Source organism: Passer domesticus, chromosome 4 (genome assembly GCF_036417665.1).
Source record: "Passer domesticus isolate bPasDom1 chromosome 4, bPasDom1.hap1, whole genome shotgun sequence".
In the NCBI taxonomy this organism is placed as follows: domain Eukaryota; kingdom Metazoa; phylum Chordata; class Aves; order Passeriformes; family Passeridae; genus Passer; species Passer domesticus.
The window spans coordinates 61352830-61374273 of record NC_087477.1 but is presented as its reverse complement, the minus strand read 5'-3'; the positions used below and the strand labels follow the sequence as shown (position 1 = coordinate 61374273).

Below are 21444 nucleotides of genomic sequence, written 5' to 3'. Positions count from 1 at the left end.
GTATGTGGTGGTCAGTAAGAGAGGCTGACTACTTTCAGGGCAGCAGTAAAGAAGTTCTGATCAGTTTGGGGGAATATATAGCAGTGTTTGCAGGGTTGCATCAATACAGCGTTTGCTGTGTCTGTGTCTGAGTTGGTGGACGTCAGCCAGATAGGTTTTAATGGTTGTGTCGTCATTGTCGTCCTACTTGGGATGATGTTGCAGGTTAGATCCTTGTGAAATATTAATGTGAATATGTAACTCTTGAAGCTGGTGTTTCAGAAATCTGGACATATTCACAGAGAAAAAAATTGAGAGGTTAATTTTTGAAAGGTACTAATGGCGTAAGGAAAACACGTTTAGGACAGCAGTAGTTGATGTAGTTTTAAATTGTGTGCTAACCACATTGTTGCTATTCATCTTGAAGTAGCCCCTAGAAAAATGGAAGGGCCTTGTTTTATAGCTGCCTTTAGAGCCCGGGCTGATTTTGCCAGGCTATTGCACAGCAAATGCAGAATTGCATGGAGACCAAGAGAAATTTCTAGGTGGATACCTTTATACCAGTGCTAGAAAATGTAGACCTCATACCCCGTATAACCAGCTGATGCTGTGGAAACAAAGAAGGCTATTTGGAAGTGCTTTCTAAAGGCTTCAAAACCCTTTCCCTTTGCTTTGTGTAGCGATAAAAAAAAAAACCAACAAACCTTAACTTGCATACCTTTTGGGGGAGGTGAATGGTAAATTTTCTTACTGTAAAGGTTGGATCCAGTGTGCACATTTTTGACTATTTCTGTTTGTTTAGTCTGCAGGACACAGAATTTTGGAAGTGGTTATTATTATAAGATAGCCTTTGAGCTGCCTAAAGCTATCCAGAAACAAGATCATAATTCTTATGAAGTTCAATTAATGGAATTTCAAAATCATAGTACACCAGACTCCTGATATTTCTTTTTCTTCTGCCATTAGCAAGCTACATAAGTGTCATGATATATTAGTATGTATAAAATTGCTGTTTACAGACTATACCAACTCCCATGTCTTGAATGCAAAATTTCAGCATTACTCAATGGTTATCAAAGTTGCAAGCAAAGTTTTTTTTGTGAATGTTTGTACATTCCAGGGCAGTCAAACGATGGTGTCATTGTCATTGGGTGTGAAAACATCTGGAGTGGGATGATGAATGAAGGCCCAAATAAATACTGCAAATCACAAAACAAAACAAAATAAAAGGAGTTTGCTTACTATTTACTAAAATTATTATTGAACATGGTTTCTTCAAAAAGAAATAAATCTTTTTAATGAATGGCAATGTAGAATTTGTTGATTAGAAGTTTGCAAGTCCCTCTCTGAAAGCAGAATGTCTCACATTATCTGTTCTTAAATGATTCCTGATTTAATGCTTTGAACTACTTGAAGAGCAGCTCCCCCCTCCCCTTTTCCTTGTAGATGTAGTAGGAGCACAAATGCCTGGGAAGGGGATAGGCACACAGGGAAAAAAGTGCATAGGAAGTTTGTTCTCTGCCTTCTTCCACAATTCACCTTTATGCTGAAATAGAGTGGTGGTACCAGAAATGTTTTTAAAAGGGAGCAGCTGGATGACAGTTAATTCCTTCTGCATTTGAAGAATGTGTTGGAAGTGCTAAACGAACTGTAAAGTGTGTTTATCCTTGCTGTGGATAAGGATCTATGAATCCTTGCTACTCAGGACTAAATATGCTTTTCATATTACTTAGCACTTCCTTTTTCCTTGAATGAAAGTTCTGGGAAATAACTAAAATGTGAAATACTACCTTGCTCTCTGGTTTACAGATAAGAGATGAAGGATCTTCCATATTTCTGAGTTGAGTCTGGGACTTCTTGAGTGTTTTGTAAAAGTATTTAAAGTCTTTTCACACTTGAGGAAAAGTGCTTCTGCTCTGCTTGCTTTATTATTTGCGGTTTTGTTGTAACATTAAGAAGTAGGATATTGTTTATTTGAGAGATACCCGTAACTTTGCATCTCTTAAATATTTGAATTAAATAGATAAAACTAACTAAAGTTTCTTTGTCAGGAGTGCTCTCTAAAGAATGATTTTTAAACTTGTGTGTGGAGAAAGATTTACAGTTCTAAGGTAGGCCAGGTATTGTGCATCTGTAACAAATATAAAGTTGTTAAGTTAGACTAGGTAGTAACTTTACTGATTAAATAAGTGTAGGCAAGGGATCAGATGTGCTACTTTATCTCTCTCTTTTTTCTGTCATTTCATTAATCTGTTTTCTTGTTGTTTTTATGGGCTGAAATTCTGAAGCTACAAAATGTATGTTGAGCAAAAGTATGAAGCTGCAGCATGATGAGAAACCAATGAAGAGGTGGAAGGAGAACAGTATCCCACTTTTACTAAGTAGGAGAAAGTTTTAGTGAAGGTTAGCTGATGTTATTTTTAGATTAAGTTACTAGAATGCTGCATTGGGTAGCCAAATCCTGACCTGCTCTCTGTTTATAAGTAGCTATCTTATGGGAGGGAGAACTTGCCTGGCATTTAATAATGAATAGAGACATATTGAAGGATCTTGTGGTCACTTAAAGACTGATGCTGAGACGCGTTGTAATTGATCAGGTATGTTAAACATTATGTGTGACTTGTTTTTTGTAATTTAATAAAGCATAGCATCAGTGTTTACTTTGAAGAAATTATACTATGCTAGTAGTGGAGGATTCAGTGTTTGATTTGCCATCCACTTTCTTTTATCATGTGGAAATATAAGGTGTTTTCTACTAATTGATACCTTTTGCAGTGAAAACTCTAATCTGATATTGAAGGTGACACATTGAGAAACATAGCTTCCTTCTAGCAAGAAGGGAATTGCTGGTATATCTACCATGAAGCATTCTTCTCTTACAAGCATGAAGAGACATTTCTGGCAGGTAAATCCAGGTAGAGCTGAGAGTAAATTAAATGCAGCTGCAATTATGGAGTATTGCATTGAGTATCTTCAGGAACCAGTAGCTGAAGTAGCAGTATAAATTTGCAACTTGCTTGAACCCAAAACAGCATTCAAACAAAGATAGTGGGTTAACAACAAAAACTTCAAGTATTTGATTTCCAAGAAGGAAATGAGTTTGTTTTGAAATCTGCTAGGTGTTTCAGTGATTTGCAGGTGAAAAGGAAGGGAAAAATAGCTGTAGTCTGCCATACCTCTCTTGGACTTGTAAAGACCTAGTGAGCAGCTCTCATGTTGGCTTTTATCATTGCCTTTAGTGGTCTTGTGATTTATGTCAGTATATAGCAAGATACTAAGTATCATCTCTGAAAATATTTTTGCTGTTTGGAAAAGCCATAGATACTTAATCTTCAGGCTCATAAAAATTCATTGCTTTAGTTTGTTTATATTTGGGCAGTCTTGGGTGCTAGATACTGCATCCACTAATGTGGAAACTTCTGGTTGTAATAGTATTTTAATGTAAGTAGGATTCTTGTTTTTCTTCCTATTTATCATGTAGGAGCAATACAGGTATTTATAAGAATGAAATTTCTTCTATTATGGTTCCTGAGTCAGCAACATATATGTTTTAAACAGTATCCATTTGATGGTGATACATGTGCTTAACCTTTGAATTGTAAGAATAGTCACACTGAAGTCAGTAGAGGTTCAGTGAGTGCAGTGGGATTGTTGTCGTGTTTAATCCCAGGGGGCAGCAAGTGCTGTGCAGCTGCTCAATCAGATACCCCACTGCCCACAGTGGGCCAGGAAGAATTAGAAAAAAGATAAAACCCGTGAGTTAAGAGCAGTTCAGTAATTTGAATAAAGTAAAATATAGTAAAAATAATGGAAAGGGAGATTACAAAAAGAGAAGAATAAAACTGGAGGAAGACAAGGGATGCCCAGTGCAATTGCTCACCACCTGTTCATCTGTTCCCAGCTCATCCCAGCAGCAACCAGCAGCTCCCAGCCAATCCCCCCAGTTCTGTACTGAGTGTGACATTCTTTGGGATGGAACATCCCTTTGGCCAGTTTGGGTCAGCTGTCCTGGCCATGCACCCTCCTGCCTTCCTCTTCCTGTGCTCGCTGGCAGAGCATGGGAAACTATAAAGTCCTTGACTTAGACTAAGCTGTACCCAGCAACATCAGTGTGTTATCAACATTATTCTCAGACTGAATCCAAAACCCAGCCCTGTATCAGCTACTAGGAAAAAAAATTAACTCTGTCCCAGCGAAAACCAGGACAAATGTGTGAAAAAAGTTTGAGCGTGCTTAGTTGATTAAAACACATGAAGGTGAAAAAAGGTGTAAACATAAGAACATTTAAAGTGTCATTATTGGTACCAGTTTCTCAGAAGGCCTGCATATGATTTAAAAAGTGTGTGTGGAGCTTGGGGCTGCTATGCAAAAAGGAATCTTAGTAGGCTGGAGAAGTGAATGTCCTGGCAGGAACCTTTTGAAGCTCAGCTAAGGTAGGTGCCAAGTCCTACACCTGGGAGGAAGTAACTCCATGCATCCATATGTACAGTCGGGAGACTGGAAACGAAGCAGTCTAGCAGGAAAAGAACTTCATGACCTAGTGAAAAGCAAGTTGAACGTGATGGTGGCAAAGAAGCCCAACCACATACTGGATTGCATTAGCAAGAATATAGTCAGTGGGTTGTGAGATGGGGTTCTTCACCTCTGTGCTGTGCTTGAGAGAACGTGTGGTGTTCTGTGTTCAGATACATACACAAATGAACTTGAGCAGAAAATTGTCAAGGTGGTTAAGGGACTGGAGCACAAGATGTGTGAGAAGATGGTGAAAGAGTTGATGTTGTTGAGAGAGCTATTGAGAGGGACATCTTCCTGTTATCTATAAATACCTAGTGAAAGACTCCTGAGAAGAGGCAGACCTGTCTCAGAAGTGCATGGGAATGTGATAAGAGGTGGCAGACTCAAGCTGGAACATGGGAAATTCTGACCAGACAGTGGGGAAAAAAATTAAATGGTAGTAGTCAAACATTTCAGCAGCATGATCAGCAAGCTTGCAGAATCTCTGTGCTTGGAGTTGTTCAAAACTCAACAAATTCTTGAACAACCTGCTCATATTGGACCTGCTTTGAGCAGGAGGTAGGGACTAGCAGCCACCCAGCTGTCTCTATCTGCATGATTACAGAATCTCTAATATAAATTTGTTTTTTAATTACTGCTTCTGTTTGTCAAAGAAAACATAAAAGGGTTCCAACTCTGTTGCCACATCTGGTAAAACCTTTCCCTGTAAACATATAGAAGAATTTTAAAGTAGACCATTTTTTTAGTTTAAAAGTTTTCACTATTATATGACAAATTGGAAGCTGGGTTTTTCTGGTAGATGCAATGCTGTCAGAGTTTTTATGTTGAGCGAGTTCTGGTTTGGAACCCTCAAAGTAGAACAAATACAAGATTTGTGTTACTTCTTTAAGCTTAATTTCTCTGAAATGATGTTTGTGAGATCTTTAGTACATTGCCAAAAATAATTTTGTCTGCTGTGTTTTTAGCCATGCCTACAGTTATAGGCAAGACAGGGTTTAGACCTGTGTCCTATAACTGCGTAAAAAGAATAGCGAAATGCCGTTACTGTGCATCTTTTGTTTTCTTAATCCTATCTGGGGTATGTTGGTTATATCTTCTAGTTTGTACTGGGAAATAGTGGAGAATGGTTCTGTATGTCTTTGCCATCAAACAAGTTTGTCCATAAGTGGTGAGAAAACTGCATATAATTCTCACATCTGGGATATTTCAGAGTTATTAGGTTTATTTATAGTTAACGCCCCTTTACCTGAACCATATAGCTGTTTCTCAAGTTCTGTTAATATAATACCAGTGCACCTTTAGGATCAGTATTATGTAGATACTAATCAGTACTAGTATTAGGAATACTGCTTAAGTCTGTTATTTAAAATATACAATGTGAGTGATCATTTGACCAGATTTATGAGTTTGCTAAGTACTGGTAGTGGGGATATTTGTGCAGGGCTAGATCTATTGCTTTTTCCTGTGTCACTTGGTGACTTTTTAAATGTTATTGTGTATCCAATTGGGCCCAGATTTTTAGTGAGTGGTCTACACATCAGTGGGCAGAATCCTAACGATTTTGGGAGTAAGTGGAAAACAGAAAAACTTAAGTCTGCATTGGAGTCAGACTCATTTGCTTGTTTTTGGTAATGCCATAAAAACCTGAGGAAGGAGGGCAGTCCCTGGTTACAGGAGTGGATTAGTCAGTTTAGGATGAGGAGATAGATTGCAGCTGATGATGGTACCCTCTGATAGCAGCCCTCTGGACCTAAAGCAGTGCTAAAAATTAACCAATCCTTTACCAATTCCAGTCTTGCATTCATTCTTCTGTGCTTGTTTCCAGGAGTTCTTTTAATAGAAAGGAAGTGTACGAGTCCTAAGGTTAGTTCACTTTATGTAGTATGAGATTTAAATAAAGTTAAATTTTATCATAGTAAGTTTGTGTAAGTATAAACTGCAAGAAAGTGCTGGTTAACAGTCCAGTGGTCTTTATTTTGCATTAAGCTAGTGCAAGTACTTAGAATGGTTCTTAAATTATTTACCTGTTAAATAGTTTTTAGATTCCTAGATTCCATACTCCTAATAAGGACTGTTGTCATTATTATACTTCATCATTTTTATACTAATAATTGCTGCTGGTATTAAATTGAGAAAAACTTTAACCTAAAGCATTATCATTAAGATACAGGCTATCTTTTTGTCTTTGACAAGCTAAGTAAAATTGCTGCAATTTAGATATAGAAAAGGAATCGATTCCGTTATTTTATGGCAGAGAGTAGGAATTTTGACAAGTGATATTGTATATGGCACTCTAGGGATGTTTCACAGAATCACTGAATATTCTGAGTTGGACGTAGTCCACTTCTGCAGTCTTGACTTATCTGAAATTTTCCTTTGAGATTATATCAGTGTTAATATTTCTAATATTTTAGTTGGGAGCACTTGAATATGCTTGCCTTGAGTATATAACAAAATAATATCTGCATCATAAATAAAGTATCTCTGTGAGTAGCAAAAATAACTTTTTTTGAGTACCAGATCTGTGTTTGTTAATCTAGTATATTGCAACAGAATTCTGATAAAGTAATGGATTGCTCCTGTCGATCCTTCAAAGTATCTGCACAGGAGGGAGATACTGTGAATGTCAATGGCTACAGAAAAAGCTTCATTCAATGTTATGCTTTATTGGACACTGTAAAATCAGGCCTGCAGTATAACTCCAGTTTGGCTATGCCAGTGTGTGAGAGAGCTGAGTGTCATTCTTCCATTGGATTGCTAGTAAGGGCTGTCCTGTCTGCCGTGTCACAAAACACATAGGAAACTAGTTGATGTTCATTATTTCATAATTTTTATTCATTATTAGCCAGTATGATCAACAGTTCAGATTGGGAAAGACTAATTAAAGACTGTAAGTCTAGTTACTTTAAAAAAAACAGGTTTAAGGTAACATGCCTTCAGATACTAAATACATCTATAGAGTGTTTCAGGAAGGGAGGAAGAAACATTAGTTTATTTTGCTTATACTTTTACTTTAGCTCAAGCTGAAAATACTTCACTTTTTATTTTTAGCTGAAAAGGAACTGTGAGGAAGTATGTGAGTTTTTGCTGTGTTAGGATGTGTTAAAGTACAGGAGGCTCTGATGGAAGAAGGTAGCATACATGAATGGAAATCATGGTAGCTGTGTTGTATTTTCTTCGGAGGCTCTTAGAGCCTTCATGTTGTTTAGGTAAGCCCTTCCACTTTGGAATGAGGGTGTCCATGTGGGAAGCTAGTACAGAAAAACTGTTCTTGAGCTATTTTTGCAAGTCTTTAAGCTCTGAGACTGTGAGTGAATTAGCATTGAATCAATTTAAAATGAACTGAATCCTGTGATTTCTTTATATGTAGAATCTCTAACCTAAGTAGGGTAGATACATGGAATTTACTGCAGAGTCTGCATCAAATGGTTTTGTGTGTTCATAAAATGACTAATTCAAAGAATGGTTCAAAATGATTACTAAAGCATGCTTTATCTGCAGGGTATTTCAGTGCTACATCAAAAACAGAACCATGCATAAAAAGATAGGAAAAATGCATCTTTTCTTTGCCCCCTTACTTTTCTGAAGGGAGCAGGGGTCCTTTGCACTGTACCCACACTGATGTCAAGTATCTTAGTAGGCTCGGATCACATTTGGGTAACTCTTGCACACAATTTATGCTCTGAGGTACTGTAAGTATCTTGCATAGCTCGACAGTGCAGGGGCCCTTAGAGGAGTACAGGAGAGTACATGTGCAGTTATGTACACACCTTTCATGGCACAGTTTACCAGTTTAACCACACTATCCCTTAGTGAGACAAGCAGTGACTGTGTAACTGCATTTAGGGCTTATTCCAGAAGAGCCATGTCAGTTACACCTCTGGTCTCCCTGTCTGATGTGATGGTTTAGTCAGAAATAGTTTAGGCAGACACTAGAGCTGAAGTTTCAGAATTCTTTTAACTAGTCCTAAGGCAGTGTCACATTCCTCTTCCAGACTCATCTCTTCTTCCTGCTTATGTGCTCCTTCTCTTACTTGCAGTGTTCAGTGGTGAATCAATTCAGGGGTTGGGTTAAAATGAAAGAACTGTCTTGCTAATATGTGCTTATTTCACGTGTTTGGTGTGCAGTTGTGTGAATGCTTACACAAAATCTTACCCCCTCCTTGACATTAATTCTGCGATCAGAAGGGAAGTAGGACCTTGGCCACTGTTAGACTGGTTTGAGGTGCTGTGGAAGTACAGTCTCTTAAGTCTTTTGGTAGAGTGATGTTTTTAATAGCTGAACACTAGCAGGAATGGGTATTTACCCACCTTAAATTAAAAAAATTCTACTAAAACTTTGTGGTGCTCCAGGTCTCACTCTTGAAAAATGAAGATGGTTTTAATATTTTAGATGTTTGTGTTCTGACAGGAAAAGGATATCCCTCAGTATTGTTCTTTTGTATTGTGATAAATACGAAAATTCTAGGCTGTCTAATCACTGTTAATACAGAATTCACACAGTGTTCATGCTTGTAGCTCCTTAGATACATTAAAATACAAGTTATTTATTAGTAATATAGTATTTTGATCAGTAAATTAAACAAATAGTATGCAAAAACAATGTCACCTAGTTTTACTAGAACAGATGTAAACCTAGAAAATACGTGTTAATATGGGGGAATGATGTAGAATGTGAAATTTGGTAGAACTTTCATGACTGCAATTATTGATAGGTTTAAAGAACATGGGAGCATTTTAAGGAAATGCATTTCTTGGTATTGACCCCTTCTTATCTAGAAAGCTGCTCTTTAATGTGCTTTAGACAGAAGTGTTTCTTCTCTTTGCCCTGCCCCAGACGCCGGATTGTTTCGCTCTGGCGTTGCTCTGTGCTTTGAAGGTCAGCAGGCGCTTGCTCCAGAATGCAGATGTGATCTGCTGATCTCAGCTGGTAGGGCAGCGTGTGTGCTTCACAGCACTGTGGTAATTATGTGGCATTTCTGCTTCTCTTAATAATAACACGCTCAGGCTTTGCACTTGATTTTGGCTTTTAAGCTGGAGTTAGTCTGAAGGACTATTTTAGAAGTATTGAACTATTCCCTCTTGCTTTGGTAGCCCTTTGAGGGGGTTGCAGTGGGATCATAAAACTTTTTTTTTTCTGGTAAGTTGAATTTGCCGTTTTACTGCATGACAGTGTACTGCACTTTGCTTCCTAGTTGAGTCACACCTTCTCCCTTTTTGATGTTTTCCCATTTCTTGTGAAAGAGGGAACTGAGTGGATGCAGTGTACTTACTCTGGCCTGCTCTGGGGTAGCAAGAGGGTTAAGAAAGGAGAGAGTTAGTTTGAAAAGAAGGGAGATGAGAGTCTGGTATTGACTTCTTAGCAGCTGAAGACACAAGCCTTTATTAGGAATCTTCCTTCCTGGCATGTCAGTGAAGGAGGGTGACCTGAACCATTTGGACTAAGTTCAGAACATAGTTCAGTACCTTAGCAAAAGAGCATAAGATAATAACAATATAAATATTGCGAAACAAAATTCATTTGAATATTTATCCACAGATTTGCAAAGAGTTGGTAAATAGGATAAGAATGATGAACTTGGTTTTGTTTTTTAATTTATTTAAATAAATTTTATGGAGCAAAATAACTGCTGAAATATGTGAGTCTTTTGCTCAAAACAAGTTGACTCAGAGTACTTATGGCCTTGTGCAAAAATTGTGGTATAGATTTGCTGGGATAGTCAGGTGATCTTTTTCTGTAAGTCTGGTGAGAGATTCATGAGAGATTTTGATGTAGAATAAGACTGTTGTGTTGGAATATAAAATGGATGGGAGGGTAAAAAGAGTTTATAAGGCACTAGTAACTTTACAGTATAACAATTTAATTTTGCTAGCATGGCTTCAGACTAGGGTGAAGGATTTCTCACTTAATTTGGCTTATTAAATATTGAACTTTGTAATGTCAGTATAAAATATTTGGGTATTCAAAAGTACCTACTTCACGTTTGTAAGTCATGATTGTAATAAAGAGGTAACTAAATTTTTATTATATTTTTGGTAGGTTCAAAAATGCCAGTTTACTTCATAGATGAATCATTAATTTTAAAATCCTGTCAGAAAGATAAAGAAGTAATTTTATTTTATTTTTGTGATTGGAGAAACAGTTAGTAATTGAAAACATTTTGCATATACAAAACCTCCTTCACAAACTTTGTCCTTGGTTGAGAAAATTCCAGAGAAAGTTTTCAAGTTTATTCCTTAACCTTTGCTGAAAATGTTGCATGTACAGTCTTTTAAGATTTTTGTCACTTCCTTAAAACTCTTAATGTGTAAGAGGCTAGTCTTAAAGGCCTGAATGATTACAGAGTTTTAATACATAGCTGATTTTAGTGCAATGTTTATATGCATCATTTGTCCCATGTATGTGTCTTTTCAGGTTAGTTGTTTCTGGTTTAGTTTTGTTTCTAGAGTTTTCTGAGTTATCTTCTGTAAAACAAAGTACATTAACAAAAATAATAGTACTTGATCCAATAGAGAATATGTTCCCCTTGAGACTGAAGAAAATAATTTTATAAGACCAGTAAAATCATCAACTGTAAGTAATTAATTCCTGTATGGAATAGCAGGGGTTTATGATTTTGTTTGGTTTGGTTTTGTTTGTTTGTTCTTTTTGTTGTTGGAGGGTTTTTTTCCCCACATAATTTAGAAGTAGCCATTAGGTTTTAAATTCCAGATCTAATTCTGTTTTAGATGATTTTGTGTATGTTGTTTTCTGTTTTTATAAATCCTGTTTACCACCTTGGCCCTTATACCCAAAGATACTTGATAGGACTTTGCACATGGTGTCTGAATATGTAAGGAGAGACAGACAGACCTAGAACTTGCAAATAGCAGTTTGATACTATTTCATTATTTTTAAAATAACATGCTGAAGTTATTAATACTGCTAATGCACATTATTTTATTTTCTATTTTTGACCCAATAGTTAAAAACATAGTATGTTTGCTAATGGATGCATTTATGTTTCTGTAGCGTAATTTATTATACAGGGATTGAAGATCTAATGTGAAGATATTGTCCTGGGGGGAGTAAGTTGAGCTGGTTGGTTCCAGGAAAACTTCACTCAAAACTTTTTTTGTATGTTGCCATCATCCAGTATTAAGTTGATGATGTTTGGTAGCCATGGCTGACATGGAAATGTGAGGGATTTATTTGGAGTTTGGGTTTGTTTGCGGTTTTTTGCTTCTACTCAAGAGAGTTCAACACATGTCAAGTCTGCTGGCCATGTAATTAAAGAAAAATTAATTAGAAACATCTTATTCTCTCATTTTTAGTTCAACCTACCAGTATCTGTCCATACATCACCAGCCCTGGTAATAAGCATTTTTATGCTGATTGCTTGAGATTGACTCTCTGGTAGTCTCCTTATCAAAATAATTGAAGAATTTGAAGGCTTTTTTAGAAGGCATAAAAAGTTTTGATGTAATTATAATTCCTGTTTCTAAAAAAGCAATTTGCTCTGCTTCAGTCTTTATGAAGTAGACTTGCCCAGGATCAAACTTAGAATATATAATTTTGTTCTGCTTTTAGTAAATATAGTAAATAGTATTTTGTTTGTTAGAAATAAAATTTAAAAGAACAATGCAGTTTTTATTATTTTAATATACTCTTTTGTGTTGATATATAATGGTTTTGTCTGTTTATTTTATGTCAAGGAAAACACTGGATTTTTAAGAGTAGAGGTACTGGACTAGTGAAGAGGATAATAGGCCATGAAGAAATGAAGGAGGTTTCTAAAGGCAGGTTGAAGAAGAGAGAAGGAAATGGTATTGAAAGCTCAGGAAAAAGGTTGGATTTCCTACAGAAAGCAGACAGGCCCTCAGATTGGGCAGGCCCTCCTTATTGAGGCCTGTAGACTATGGTGAGTAAGGAGAACAGAAGAGCTTTTTATCTGCTGAGAGTAATATTCTAGAGTCCAGAGATGCTCTCTGAAATGATTTTAGTAGAAGGGAAGATGTGTGTTTAAGCCTTCACAGTGGCAGAACTTACTCTTCAAATTTTCTGGTGGAGTGGATTGTGTGTTCTTTGCAAGGAAGTTACTAAAACATAAAATTAGTATAATTCTGGGATTTTTTTTTAAGAGGAAACAGGTGAAGACAAATCAAATATTATCAATCAATGGTTACTGTGATAAGTGTGATTGAGTGTTCTATCTTTGGAAGATGGTCACAGAATGACACTTCATGAAGGATTGATTCATTTAGGTTTCTTTTTAGAGATAAAGCTTTTAGTAGTGAATAAAAGAGCATAATATGAATCTTCCCCAACTTGTCTGCATCATGCTTTTAGTTTAGTCTCTTACACTTGGGTTTAGTTTCCACAAGGCAGAATAAAATTGGTTAAGCAGGACTATAACATTGCAGAAAGAATCTTAGCAGTTGAGTTGGTCTAAAAGAAAATAAATCTTTTAACTAGACCCTAGTGTGATTTAAAAAGAAAAATGGCTATGCATAATCCATCTAGACTATCAAGAAAAAAAGAGGGAATGGCATCATGCATTTCCTTGCATGATGCAAGGGAAAATTGTTGCCATTTGTCTTGTATTCTGCTTGTTGTTTGGGCTTTTTTGATCATTCTTGAGCAAAATAATTTTCAGGTGTGATAATGGAAAGTTCTGCTGGTGTTGGCCTTACAGATTTCTGGGGAAGGATTTTACTGATGGATTTCTGGGCATTGCATTGTTACAGAATTCAGCTCTGAAATTATTCAGCTCTGAAATACCTGCTGCGAATAATGGCGTGGCTCATATTTCAGGAATTGCTACCCCAGTGGTTTAGTCACTAAATTGTTACTGGATCAACAGGAGGTGATGCTGTTACAGACTTGGTGTGGAAGTGAATTGAGGTCTTTATAGAACTGCTTCTGGAAAATCAACTTGGGGTGTGTGATCACAAGTTGATTCATAAATTCTGCGCTAAGGTTATTGGTGTTAGAGAATTTCTGAAGACCACTAATATTGGTAGAGGTGGAAGCGAGGGATTTATTCTGTTAGAACTGCTAAAATTAAGTAATTTTATCCTACATGATCCTCATTAAATAGGAATGTTGTAGGAAAACACTCCAGATTTAATTTGATTAGTAATCACTTTGGTGCTGTTTCTCCAGGGATGAAGGATAAAGCAATACTTGTCAAGGTGAAGCTGAGCTGAACCTTGAAAAGTGTCAGAATAACATGAAAAAAAGGATCTTTGGCTATTTGAAGAAAAAAATTAATTTGGTATATGGAGGACATGGTAGAATTTGAGCATAAATACAAAATTAAATTAATCCCTGCAATAAAACAGTGCAGTATTGCCTGCTGTTTTTCCTTAAGCTGCTGTGCACAGCAAATAAGGGCATGGAGACAGCTACGACTGTAGTAATAGAAGCAGTCATCTCAAAGTGGGGAGCCAGGATCACTGACTCTTGAAAGAAACTGATCTTAGTGATGACTGTGTGTTTGATTGCATTTAAACAAATTTATGGAGTTGGAAAGGGTTTGTTGTGAAAAACAGCTAGTGTGGTACTAATTGAAACTGCCTATGAGGGAGAATATCCAGGCTGCTAGAGGAGTGTGCAAGAGGTCACTGAAGAAAAGTAGAATGCTAAGTAGAAAATTAAGCAAGCTGCAGCATGGATTAACCATGGATTGTATCACTGAAATTCATCCTGTTTGCTATTAGTACAGTCCTCTAAATGAAAAGTTAACTGCAAAGGACAAGAACTCCTGCTGTCAAGGTGGAGCTTGCCTGGTGATGCTGGCAGAGGGAGAACAGGAGGAGCTCAGCTGAGGTTTGAGTGACGGCAGTACCTGCACAGATGGTTACAGTGACTCAGCTGTGTTGGTTATTTACACCAGTCTGCTGCTTTGGGAATGAAGAGTCCATGCACAGGGGCAGTACCTCTGACAGCACTGTGCAGTCTCTAGAGAGGACAAAAACTTCTGCAGGAATCCTTGCTGGGACTCTTGTCACTTGATCTGAGTCTTGTGTCATGCTGCCATGAAAAAGACAGATTTCACCTTTCCTAGGTTATGCTGGTTGTGATGTATCTTCAGTGAGTGCAACAGAGTGCTGGTGGCACAGATTCTGAGACATCGTCTAAATTTGTTTAAGCAGGGCTGGTTAGGTGATCATTTGGCATAGTAGAGAACCTTTTTTAAAAAGTCAGTATGGTGAGATTAGAATTTCAGCTTGTTTAAAGCAAAATTAAGGCTGGAAAATCAGTGTAAATGCCATATATTTTACAAGGAGAATAAAAACTAGGTACATGAAAAACTTGTTGAAGCAGGGAAACAATGCTGTCACAAGTGGGCATAAATAAATGGTAACTTCTAATTGTACTTCAGAAGGCACTTCAGAAAGCTTTTAAAAATTGTGAGGTGTTGGAGCAGGCTGCCAGTTGGAAGTGTGAGAGCAAAAAATTTAAAAGCGATGTTGGAAAGCTTGCAAGGAGATACATCACGTAAGATCAAGTTCTGATTCAGAGAGGGAATTTTTTACTGTGTTTGGCTGTTGTGGAGAGCTGAAGGTGCTGCCTCATTTCTGTGGATTGAAGGGATTTCAAGTTCTAAATACAGATGTATGTAACTACAGATGTTAAAAGCTCCCAGATCACTATTGGATTCATTTACTGAATTAGGATTTTTTACATAGTGAAACATTTACCTAATCTTTGATTTTTCTTTGAATCTATGAACATCCTGGTCAGAAGAGCACTCTTTATTTTTGGTGGGACTGGTTCAATAGCACACTTGCAGGAAAGAAACAGAAGTAATTTCCCAACTGTTGTCCAGTGAATTCTGTGTGATTAATGGTTCATATCACTGATAGATTCAAGAACCAACTCATGGCACCCATCAGCTTTATATGACTTAATCCTTCTCTCGGAGCTGCCAGCAACCACGTTTACTCTGAGGGTGAAAAGAAGCACAGCTGTGTTAGGACTAGTTGGAACAATTTTAAAAGCACTGAGAAGATGCTAACAGTTCTTGCAAAAAACAACACAGGAATCAGGAAATCTGTATTGCAGTCAGTGAGCACAGTATGCATAAGTAGCAGAAAGGAAGAACCTGTAATTCCTTACCTCTGAAAACTTGATGGTACATCTTTCTAAAAGGAGATTTTGCTTTGCACCCCCCAATAAAAGTTACTGGCTGGGAGATTTATGGCTCTCACTAATACTGCTCTCTGGACCTGGAAAGTAAGTTCAATGGAATGAGTAGTTCTAGCTGAACACTTCTGGGAATCTGTTTCTGGAAAACATATGTTTTCTCCAGTATCAAAGTACAGTGTTTTTATTTTGTAGAGAAGTTCATATGGGGTGTGAAAATGTTGAGGAGGTGACAATGAAATTAAAGTGCATAAAGTAAACTGTATCTTATGCCTAAATATTAAAGATATACATGATCTTAAGGCTACAATATTCTGTTTAGAGCATTGTAATGTTAAAAATACTACTCCATTTGGGGAAATATTTTTGTGTTCCATTGCAAGTGACAAATGTGTCTGTTTTTAAATAAAGTGGTCTAAATATGAAAAGAACTGATGTGTAATTTAGTCAATTTAATTTTATGGTTTATATATGTAGAATTAATATCTGATTTGAAAGATCACGGTCATTTTAAAATATAGTCAACTTAGAAGTAAAATTTTAGATATGTTGCTGGATTGCTTTGCATATTCTAGTGATAGTATAAATAGTACTGAAGTTTGTAATGCTTCACAAGTAGTTTTTTTTAATGAAGTAAAATCTCAACTGGAAGATAGCTATTAACTTCAGGTTACTATATTTTTAAATGTTTAAAGTACTGTTGTAAAAATTTAAAACAGCATATTTTGGGGGAAATTTGTATGTGAAATGCTTACTTATGATTCTTTGTTTCTCTGTTTATTTTTAAGACGAGCAAAAATCAAATTAAAGTAGATCTTGTAGATGAGAATTTTACAGAATTAAGAGGAGAAATAGCAGGACCTCCGGACACACCATATGAAGGCAAGTAAAGTTTTTGTGTATGCAATCACTGTACATTTCAAGTCATGTGTCTTGAGATGTTTTGTTTGTAAGAGTAATTACAGCATAAAAATGTAGAGGTACTTGTTTTAAAATAGTCTGATTTTTTTTTAAAATACAGCTTAAAAAACTATTTCAGTTCAGCCTCTGTGTTGCCTGAAGAGAGATCTCTGTTTGGAAGTAGGATAGACTATCCCATATCAAAGTTAATTTACAAATATAAACTGTGTTGTTTAATTGGTATAATTCTGACTCCTAGTTGTTTATTTACTGTCTTGACAGTTTGAGCTCCTTAACCATGAAGCATTAAGAACCTGAGCTTCAGACTGTACATGTATTTCTGTGATCTAGAGTGGTGATCATTCATAAATGTTACATTTCTCCTATGTCAAGCAGAGATGCTGTTGCAAGTTAAATTTGGGATTAAATTTGGGCATCTTTGTATCCCAATACTTAATTTATACTGGCATGGGGGGCTCTGTAGTAGAACTTCATATCTTTAGCTCTCTTAAAAATTATACCTTACTGACTTTCTAGTTTATTAAAGCTGGTATCAGTAACTGTGCATCTCTTACAGTCTGGTAAAAGCAAGGTAACTTCCATAAAGAAGCTTTAACAGAGGCTGATGTAACATGCTGCTTCAGAGACACAAAATGACTCAGTAGTGTTGGTACTTGTAAACTTTGTGTATAACTTACATGGAACTGGCATACCTTCTATTTTAAATTTCTTCAATGATGAGTAAGGATTTCTAATTTTCTTTAAAAATTTTTGGATAGCTTTAAAACATAGTTTTATTTGACTTTCCCATGCCAGGTATCTAGTTTGATTTGAATTTGTACTTTCAATAAAAAATTATCAAGGAGTGTCTCAGGCAAATAAATTGTTCTTTTGTGGAATATGAAACAATTTTGCATGTTCTTCAGGTGCTCTAGTTGCTCTATGTCTTTGAGCTGACACTGAGACTGTAGTATTCCCTTGAGACTGGACACATGCCATTTGTAATTGTTTTGAAAAAAAAAATTCTCATCAAGTGGGGAAAATACCTGAAAATTGTTTCATAGCTATTGGAAGTGTATGCACTCAAAAGCATTAGTGACTGCTAATGAAAATCTGGTTGTCACATCTTCCCTAATGGAGGAGGCTCCTTGTGCTTTGCTTTTCTGGCCTAGAAGCTGGTGCAGTAACACTGGTCTTGAGAGCAGGGAGAGTCTCCCCTCTAGCTTTGGGACCCAGGACAGGAAAAGAATGAGGAAATAGCCTGACAGTGGTTGGCATGGAAGAATATTGGGCAGGGGTGGATGTCAGAAGCTGACAAGAAGGGAAATTAGTCTGGAAGAAAGAAAGTAGAAAAGTGGAAGCAGCTGTAATGGTAGGGGTGCCCTGCAGAACTTTATTTCCAGAGTTCCTCAACAGTCTGGTAAATAATGATGGTTTCCCCCTCTCCCTCCCTTGTCCCATGTGTCTCCATCTCATCAGCTGCAGATGTATAGTTGACAGATGATAATGTCTGGAAGCAATTTAATCTGCTTGTAATATGTGCCTTCAATTTAAAAGGAGTACTATGCTGTTTACCTAAAATACAGACTTGGATTGGTGATCTCTTGGGAAGTGACTAATTCAATTTAGAATTTAGTATAATTGTTGTTTTGCAATAGTATAGTTCATCTTGAAAATCCAAGACTTAGTATTGTAATAACTTAACATCTCTATATAAACAGTTGAATACTAGGAAACATCAGAATGGTGGTAGAAGGGTGTTGGTTTTGGTGTTTATTTTCTGTTCAGAGAGAATTAAACCTCCTTGAGTGAGTTGGTTTGACAGAGCTTGCCATTTTTTGCCCCCTCCAGGTCAGTATTACCTTGGTTTATAAAATGGGCCTTTTTTGGAGAATGTATTGAGAGATATTTGAAATTAAAGATGTATTCATGTGTTACAAAAGTTAAAAACTGTATAGCGAGTCATGAAGAGGGTAAAAAAAGATTGAAATGTCTGTCTGCAGAATTGGTTCTGTGTGATGCTGAATGAATGTCTGCTCAGATATTCAGCATATCCTGCTAGTGAAAAATAGCAATATGTTTAGTGGAGAATTTTTTGATGTGAAATGCATGTATACTTAAATAACTTTGAGTACATTTAATTATGAGGATATAGTAAATGCCCCTTGTGGGGTGGGGTGTTTGAACTTAATTTTTATTCTGATTATGGCAGGGATCTCATGGAAGAGTTACATGATTGTATGTTTACTTTAATCTAGAAGTCATATGCTTTGAGGAGCAAAATGAGACTTACTGTCAGCCCAATTTCTGGTGTTTCCTGACATTAGAATATTTACTTTGGAATGTTAATATTTCTGTAATATAGTTGTATGCATTTATTCCCTTACATAATTACAAAGGGCGTGCCAGTGTGTGTTGTCTTCACTTTATGACTATAGCAGTAATGCATGTTGCATAATTACTGACTGATGTTTTGTCATCTATAATCTGAACAGTGACACAGCAAGAAGTGCTTTATGAAGAAGTTTTATGCAGTAGTTCTGGTCAGACAGTCCCTGTGATACAGGAGGGAATTCTAGAACCATTGTGAAGTGAAAGAACAGTTGTTGACCATAGTTGGTGAGGTATCTGAAACCAAACTGCTGCTGCAAATTTTTTTATAGGTAATGTTGGAACATGAATTAAGAATGACTGAGAGGAAGAATGCCATCTATTGAAAAAATTTACAGCTTTTATTTTTCTGTTAGTAGTGTCAACTCATATTGATCAATTATCAGAATACTGCAAGATGCAACTAAATTGAAACACGTTTACATCCCATGTTAAAATGTGTTTGGAGAGAGGACCTTTGAGAAACCTGATTAATGGCTGCTGGGCTTTACTTGAGTCAAGAGCTTTTCAGTAGATAGGTTGGGGTTTTGTGGGTTTGGATTTTTTTTTTAAAGCCTGTGTAATATTTGTATTAATTTCAAGCCAAGCTTGCATGTAAGCCACTGAAACAGCAAAATTTATAATAGATTATTTCTTCAAGGGAAATAGCTAAAAACTGCTCTAATTCTTGTGAGACCTGTTCCAGTAGGACTACAGAAGGAATATTATGCTATTACTGTTTAATTCAATTTCAGGCATTAAATAGACACAAAAAATGCTATACATATGCATACTCTTAAAATTGCAGAAATATTGGCATGCAGAAGTTAATATATTTTTAATTTATATTTTAAGTTTAGTATTTAAAGAGTCACAGATTTCTTTAGGTTATGTCTTTAAGCCTGTATTTTTAACTGCAAAATTTAGTGCAAAACAGTATTGTATAAATAATACTACCAGCTCATCAGTCTCTGGTGAAAAATATTGGTGGCTGAATATCCTGTTAGGCAGAAGACTGTAATAGTTTGTGGTAAGCAGGAGAAATGGTAATACTTAAGGATAGATGTCATATTACCTTACAAAATGATGTGGCAGCAAAACTGTAGAAGGACTGATGAGTGTAGCTCATCAGTCCTTCTATGAGTGTAGCTGGTTTTTTTTTTTCTTAAAAACAGTTGCTGCTGAATTATGCTTCAGTTTAAAGAAAAGGAAAACCAAAGTTCCTTAAGGTCTCTTACTGATGTATGTCTTCGAAACTGTTTCTCCTGTGCTGTCCTGTGAGCAGACAGGCAATCAGCTTAGACGTTACTGTTATAAGTTTGGATTTATTGGTCTTTTTTATATAGTATTTATTGTTCTTTTTTATATAGTATTTTCTGTTCTCAAGTTACTTTAGAGTTAAGTGAGAAGAAGAACAGCTGTAGACAATAGTGTAAAACAGCAAATTGATGCTAACTAGTTTCAGGTGGAGTGTATTAGACTGAAATACATTTTAAAAGTGAGAGCTGTTAGGAGCTACTAATGTGTTTTTTGGCACAGATGAAAAGATGCCATATACTGTAACTGCTGAGAGGAGTACTTAGAGGCTTTTTTCCCCTGTGCATCTTGCTGCCAGTATTGTAAACTACTTGAGAGCTGGTTTTGTATAGCTTGATTTGCAGAGTAAATCACTCTGGAAATCTCAAGGAAAAGAGACTGCAAATACTTCAGCTTTAATTCAAGAAATTGTATAAATTTTAACACATTGTACTGACAGAGGGAAAAGGTTTCTGAAAGAAGAGCAGCAGTTTGAAGAAAAAATTGCAAATGAGGATAAATACTTTCAATTTTTTTTTTTTTTTAATGAAATGTCTAATTTGGTGTGTATGTTTTTTTAATACCCTGTTCTTTTTGTCATTGAACTGCTGCCTGGCAAATGGCCTTCACTGGGCAGCCAGAGGTAGTTTGAGATTGCTCCAGAAGACATAAGTATTGGTAGTGAACTTGAATGTTAACAGAACTATAATGGAAATAGGATAGGGAATGATACTGTGACAAAGAGATAAAACTGAGAAATGTTTAAAACTGGGCTGTAGGAGGGGGTTTGATCTTCAAGCTCCTGTTATCCTTTATTGTACGCTGTGGCCCTTCATATTATTTTAATGATAGTGGTTTGTCAAAGTGTTTGCAGAATTGAAACAGAAGTAACTACTTCAGGTGGAAATGTAGAACATAATGAAAGTTAAAAACTGGTACCTCCTTTATTATTTTTTTTCCCAAAGCATGGGAGCTTTTCTGAAAGAGTTATTTGAACATATTTGAATTCCAAAAAGTTTAAAATGAAATACGGGTAATTTCAGTTGTGCAATTTGAAGAAAATTTGTCATGAAGTATCAGAAAAGAGTCAAAATAATATAATATCCCATGTTCAGCCTGAATATTCCTGTGGCCTCTTTTTTCATCTGTTTAGGAGATATTTGGTTCATATTTTGGTATATTTTACTAAAATAAAACATGGAAATGATAAGATTGGAAATGAGAATGTAAACAATAAATATACCTAAGAAATA

General features: G+C 36.2%; 1 protein-coding gene and 1 long non-coding RNA gene across 6 annotated transcripts in view; both read left to right on the top strand.

Annotated features, from left to right (window-relative positions):
• The window catches only part of UBE2K (ubiquitin conjugating enzyme E2 K), a 44297-nt gene that overhangs the window by 965 nt on the left and 21888 nt on the right, over positions 1–21444 (top strand). The window contains exons 2-3 of one of the 5 annotated variants that reach the window (XM_064418371.1): positions 6320–6357; positions 16414–16507. In XM_064418371.1, the coding sequence (XP_064274441.1) occupies positions 6320–6357; positions 16414–16507 (132 nt within the window). Of the gene's footprint in view, positions 1–6319; positions 6358–12237; positions 12396–15664; positions 15716–16413; positions 16508–19122; positions 19189–21444 lie in introns of those variants that run through there. The other 4 variants (XM_064418375.1, XM_064418374.1, XM_064418372.1 and 1 more) reach the window with 4 other exon arrangements.
• Positions 11–6313, top strand: LOC135299389 (uncharacterized). The gene is made up of 4 exons (XR_010361363.1): positions 11–312; positions 2031–2090; positions 2268–2382; positions 2755–6313. It is a non-coding gene; the product is annotated as an uncharacterized LOC135299389 (long non-coding RNA).